Genomic DNA, 5,873 nt, shown 5'->3' with positions numbered 1-5,873 from the left:
AATCACATGAATCCTATACTTGCTAGTTCAAACTCGTTTAATTTTCCTCATAGTACAGTGTAAAATAATGTGGCTTTGGAGTAAGTAAGCTTGTCATCATACCTCTTTCACATAAATTCTAAGACACACGTAAATTCTATGACCTCCACCAAGTAGCTTGACCACCCTTAGCCTCAATTTCCTTATTGGGGAAATGTAAATTAAAGTGTATGATTCATAGGTATAAGGGATAACCCATCCCTCCTTCTAATAGAATAATACTAGTATGTTTAAAACCATTTTAAAGATCTTCTTTTAGAAGGGATTCTGTTCCACCCCCTTACCCATTCCTCCTCATAAAAAAAGAGATGGTGCGCAGTCTCCACCCAGACTCCGCCATGTTGAGTCTTGTGGGGCGTGTGGCCTCAGCCTCGGCCTCCGGGGCCTTGCAGGGACTCGGCCCTTCGGCGTCGCTACCCCAGGCGCAGCTCTTACTGAGAGCCGCCCCCGCCGCGGCCCATCCCGCCAGAGACTATGCGGCGCAGACGGCCCCATCGCCCAAGGCCGGCGGTGCCACCGGCCGGATCGTGGCGGTCATCGGCGCCGTGGTGGACGTCCAGTTCGATGAGGGATTACCACCCATCCTGAATGCCCTGGAAGTGCAGGGCAGGGATACCAGACTGGTTTTAGAGGTGACCCAGCACTTGGGGGAGAGCACCGTCAGAACCATCACTATGGATGGTACCGAAGGCTTGGTTAGAGGCCAGAAAGTACTGGATTCAGGCGCCCCAATCAAAATTCCCGTTGGTCCTGAGACCTTGGGGCGAATCATGAATGTCATTGGAGAACCTATTGATGAGAGAGGGCCAATCAAAACCAAACAATTTGCTGCTATTCATGCTGAAGCTCCTGAGTTCATAGAGATGAGTGTTGAACAGGAAATCCTGGTGACTGGTATAAAGGTTGTGGATCTGTTGGCCCCGTATGCCAAGGGTGGCAAGATCGGACTCTTCGGTGGGGCTGGCGTTGGAAAGACAGTACTGATCATGGAGTTAATCAACAATGTGGCTAAAGCCCATGGTGGTTACTCTGTATTTGCTGGTGTTGGCGAGAGGACCCGTGAGGGCAATGATTTGTACCATGAAATGATTGAATCTGGTGTTATCAACCTAAAAGACGCCACCTCCAAGGTGGCGTATATGGTCAGATGAATGAACCACCTGGTGCTCGCGCCCGGGTAGCTCTGACTGGTCTCACCGTTGCTGAATACTTCAGAGACCAAGAAGGTCAAGATGTCCTGCTGTTCATCGACAACATCTTTCGTTTCACCCAGGCTGGATCAGAGGTGTCTGCCTTATTGGGCAGAATCCCTTCTGCTGTAGGCTACCAGCCCACCCTCGCCACTGACATGGGTACAATGCAGGAAAGAATCACCACCACCAAGAAGGGGTCTATCACCTCTGTGCAGGCTATCTATGTGCCTGCTGATGACTTGACTGATCCTGCCCCTGCAACCACCTTTGCCCGTCTGGATGCTACGACTGTGCTGTCCCGTGCGATTGCCGAGCTGGGCATCTATCCAGCTGTGGATCCTCTGGACTCCACCTCTCGAATTATGGATCCAAATATCGTTGGCAGCGAGCATTATGATGTTGCACTCGGGGTGCAGAAGATCCTGCAGGACTACAAATCTCTCCAGGACATCATTGCCATCTTGGGTATGGATGAACTTTCTGAGGAAGATAAATTGACTGTGTCCCGTGCAAGGAAAATACAGCGCTTCCTGTCTCAGCCATTCCAGGTTGCTGAGGTCTTCACGGGTCATATGGGAAAGCTGGTGCCCTTGAAGGAGACCATTAAAGGGTTCCAGCAGATTTTAGCGGGTGACTATGACCATCTCCCAGAACAAGCTTTCTATATGGTGGGACCCATTGAAGAAGCTGTGGCAAAGGCTGATAAGCTGGCAGAAGAGCATGCATCGTGAGGGGTCCTTCTGCAAACTCTCTGTACTGTATTCTCCGTGCTGAAAGCTCGGTTTCTGTATAGGCCACACAAAGAGCCTTGACTGAAGATGTGATGTCCTCTCTGAAGAGTATTTAAAGTTTTCAATAAAGTGTACACCCCTCAAAAAAAAAAAAGAGATGGTGCAAACCAGTCAATTCTATGCCAAAAAAAAGAAAAAAGAAAGAAAGAAAGAAAGAAAGAAAGAAAAAGAAAAGAAAAGATATGGTTATGGGCTTGTATAGTGGAGAAAAGACGATCAACATATGGTCTACTTGTCTTCCTTCTTAAAATAGTCTCTTCATGCAGCGTCATACCAAGGGAGGACCACAGAACTAGTTATTTTACCTAAGTCTGAACAAAACCATTGAATTTTGGAGGGAAGAATCAAAATTTTGCACTGTGGCCATATGTGCAAGATGCATTCTTGGAGTCAGTTTTAGCAATAATAAAATTGATATTTTCTATTCGTTTATTCTATTTGTCTAAATCTTATGTTTATTTTGCAACTATTTGAATTCACAGTGGGATCCTGGGGTGTGAAGACAACTCAGAGTTCAATAACGAGGTATTTCGTAAAGACTAAAATTAAATTATAGATAAAAGCATAGAGCCCCAAATTGGAGTTCTGTAAAAGATAATATGCTACAAACAATACTCCTATCTAAGTAGTGTATTAGCACCAGTGTTGTCAGGATTGTTTCCGAGGTTGAGCAAAATAGCACAGGCAAGTTACTTAAGACTGTGCCTAACATTTAAGAACTGATATTAAGTGAAAAGTACACATTAGGTCAAATCATTGTCTATAAAACTAATTCTTTTCTCCTTGAAAGTCTAAGACATCAGCTGCTTCCATCGCCAAGTTCTCTCCCATTGAAGGAAGTAAATATCGAGTTTCCTCATAAGTTTCTCATTAAACTTACCATGCATTTTCTCTCAAATTCAGTTCTTCTGCTCTCTTGGAATATTTATCATTAGACCTCAAAGCAATTGCAAACCATGCACCATAGAGTCATGTGATTTTCAAAGTTTTTTTTTTAGGGATTCTACAATCATAAATATGGCACTGTTTATAAATGAACTAGCCCTTTCATTGCTTTTATTTGTCTTATGGAACAAATGAAAATGCATTACTTTTGGATTTCCATTAATGAAAGTTTGAGACACGCTAACTTAAAAGAAAACAGTGATGTATACAAGATTTCTGTTTAAATATGACTGCTATTTTTGGTGAAGTAACAATAATTCCACCTCAGTTTCTTTTTTTCCCCTCTTTCTTGAAACTATGGTAAAATTCTGAAATTAATTTTGTTCCAGGGACCCAGAACTTAAAAGGCCCCCAGACCTTAGGACAACTGACTCCATGATAGAAGTGCCATTCAGGCTATAAAACACAGCATGTAGATAGAACCATCTGCCAAAACCAAAACAAAGGCCTAATCCATCAAAGTCCATAGTTAAGGGAAAGTCTCTAAATGTACCAATCTTGCTTTTTGGCTTCTGTAATTCCACTTCTGGCTAACTGTTCTTGTTAACTGAAATATGTCAACCCAGGACATGGTTTTTGTGCTTAAAAGCTCACCCTGAGAAAGGTTCTGGGCTGCACTGGGATCCCAAATACCTGATGTAGTATCCAGCTGGCTAATAAAGATCTATCCCTGGTACATGAATGGCCTCCGGAGCCCATTCCCTATGGTGGGATACCTCACTCAGTCTTGATGCAGCGGGGAAGGCCTTGGTCCAGCCTCAAGTTGATGTGCCAGGCTTCGCTGACTCCCCATGGGAGACCTTACCCTTTCTTGGGCATGGGTGGGCGGTGGGGTGAGGGAAAGGGGAGAATTGGGGAACTGTAGTTGGTATGTAAAATGAATAAAAAAAAATTAGAAAAATAAGGTAAAAAAAAAAACTTTCTATTGGCTTAAACCGATGTCCAAGCAATCTTCTCTGGTGAATACACCACAACATTTCTGGAGTTCCCACCTAGATCCCAGAGACCAGACCTCAAGACACTGGGGTCTCGGAGCCCCTTGGAGCGAGGAAGAGTGTGGTGGTTTCCTAGGGGGTGCACAGCCTGAGATGTTCCAGGTCCCCAGGGCCCCCTTTGATCAACCACTGCCTAACGCTTCAGAGGAGGTCTGATGCCTCCACCCCAAAAGCAAACAAATCAGGAAATTGCTTGGTCTGTCACCTCCAGAGTCTGGTTAAGCACTTTCTGTTCAGACACATGGGAGAGAGGAGGGACGTGGCTGCTAAGCCAGTGTCAGGGATCCGTGTGAGATGTCACTGGATCCCTTTGTTCAGGTGGACGAATGTGTGGCGGCCACCCTGGTTGTTCTTTCTCTCTGTCTCTTTCTTTGTCTCTGTCTCTCTGTCTTTATGTCTCTCTGTCTCCGTGTCTGTCTGTCTGTCTGTCTGTCTGTCTCTCTCTCTCTCTCTCTCTCTCTCTCTCTCTCTCTCTCTCTCTCTCTCTCTCTCTGTGTGTGTGTGTGTGTGTGTGTGTGTGTGTGTGTGTGTGTGTGTGTGTGTGTGTCTTTCTCTGTGTTTCTGTCAGTGCTGTTTCACTGTATTGACCAGTAAGAGATCCTCTCCCCCACCCGGCTTAAGACCTGTGATCCCTCCAAATCCTTTTGGCTTTGCCTGGTCACCCAGAGAACCCCCAAAATCCTCCACCTGTCCCACTCCAGGAGCAGAAGGCTTGCTTGTTTTGTTGCTTGACCCCTGCTGACAGTCAGGGTTGGAGCCTGTGTGGAGGGGGAGGGACCGGGCCTCTCATCCAGGGCCCCTGCCATCTGAGCAGAGTGCACACAGGGAGGGGAAACAGTTCCCCCAGGTGAGTGTTCCCTCAGCTCTGTGCCTGCTCTGAGGAACCCCAGGGAAGGGGGAAAGGTCCCCTGGAATGAGCAGGAAGGAAAAGAGGAAGTTCCATAGTTTTCTCTTTCATGATTTACGTCTCTTTTTTTAAAACAATGATCCATATAATTGGAAAAGTCAAACTCCACCATTCTTTGAAAAAATAAAATAAAACAGCCCCTGGGCTGGGCAAGGGGACGGCTGCCAAACAACACAATCTGGACAGAACGGATTTTCCCTCTGTCCAACGCTGACCAGGGAGACTGTAAACAGTCTCTGCTAGGTCCTCTTTAAAGGATTCAAGACAGCTGCTAAAAAGATTTCCTTTGTCACTCAGTTGGCCCTAGATATTAGAAAGAAGATATAAAAGTTTTTTTTTTAATTCAAGGTATAAGTAAATCCCAGGGGGCTAGAGGTAGCTCAAAAAAATATTTAACAGCAGAGAACTGATTGGGACAAGGCGTTTTACCTAAACTGAAACTCACCATCACCTTCTCTGATGATGAGACTCGGTTAGACTTACAGATAGCCAGCAAAATTTTGGTGTTCCACCCTCTGTCAGAGGATAATCTCCTAACTGATAGTTGTGCCTCCAATCAAAAGATACAGTTGGGCTGTCTCTCAGACTGACAACAAAGATTCCTGGGGTGTGGGTAGAAAACCAACCCCAGGACTGGCCTAACACCAAGTTCCTACCAGTCCAGCTAACCCATCCAGATTAAACAGTACCCAATGACCCTGGACACAAAAGGGAAATTGCAGTCCATGTTGTCTGGCTTGAAGAGACAGGCATCCTGGTGCCCTGTCAGTCACCCTGGAATACAGCTCTCCCACCTGTGAAAGGACCTGGGACCCCTGATTCTCATGAGTTTGATTCTTCCAGAGAAACAGGTTTACACTGTCTTGGACCTGAAAGATGCATTCTTCAGCCTCCCATTGGCAGAGGTGAGTCAACCCATCTTTGCTTTTATTTTTCTCTGTTTTTTCTTTATTCATTTAAGAATTTTTTTTCATTTTGCATACCAACCCCTGTTCCCCCTCCC

General features: G+C 45.5%; 1 protein-coding gene across 1 annotated transcript; it reads left to right on the top strand.

Annotated features, from left to right (window-relative positions):
- Nucleotides 1-332: 332 nt before the first annotated feature.
- LOC128114491 (ATP synthase subunit beta, mitochondrial-like) lies at nt 333-2,097 on the top strand. Its single transcript, XM_052744538.1, is given in 2 exon segments — nt 333-1,170; nt 1,173-2,097. Coding segments are annotated over 2 exon segments (1,614 nt in total). The 5' UTR covers nt 333-347; the 3' UTR covers nt 1,964-2,097.
- Nucleotides 2,098-5,873: the final 3,776 nt, after the last annotated feature.

Source organism: Peromyscus californicus, unplaced genomic scaffold, assembly GCF_007827085.1.
Source record: "Peromyscus californicus insignis strain IS unplaced genomic scaffold, ASM782708v3 Scaffold_10__1_contigs__length_136768540, whole genome shotgun sequence".
Taxonomy (NCBI): domain Eukaryota; kingdom Metazoa; phylum Chordata; class Mammalia; order Rodentia; family Cricetidae; genus Peromyscus; species Peromyscus californicus.
Note: the sequence above shows the minus strand (reverse complement) of the source record. Positions and strands in the feature narration are given on the sequence as shown.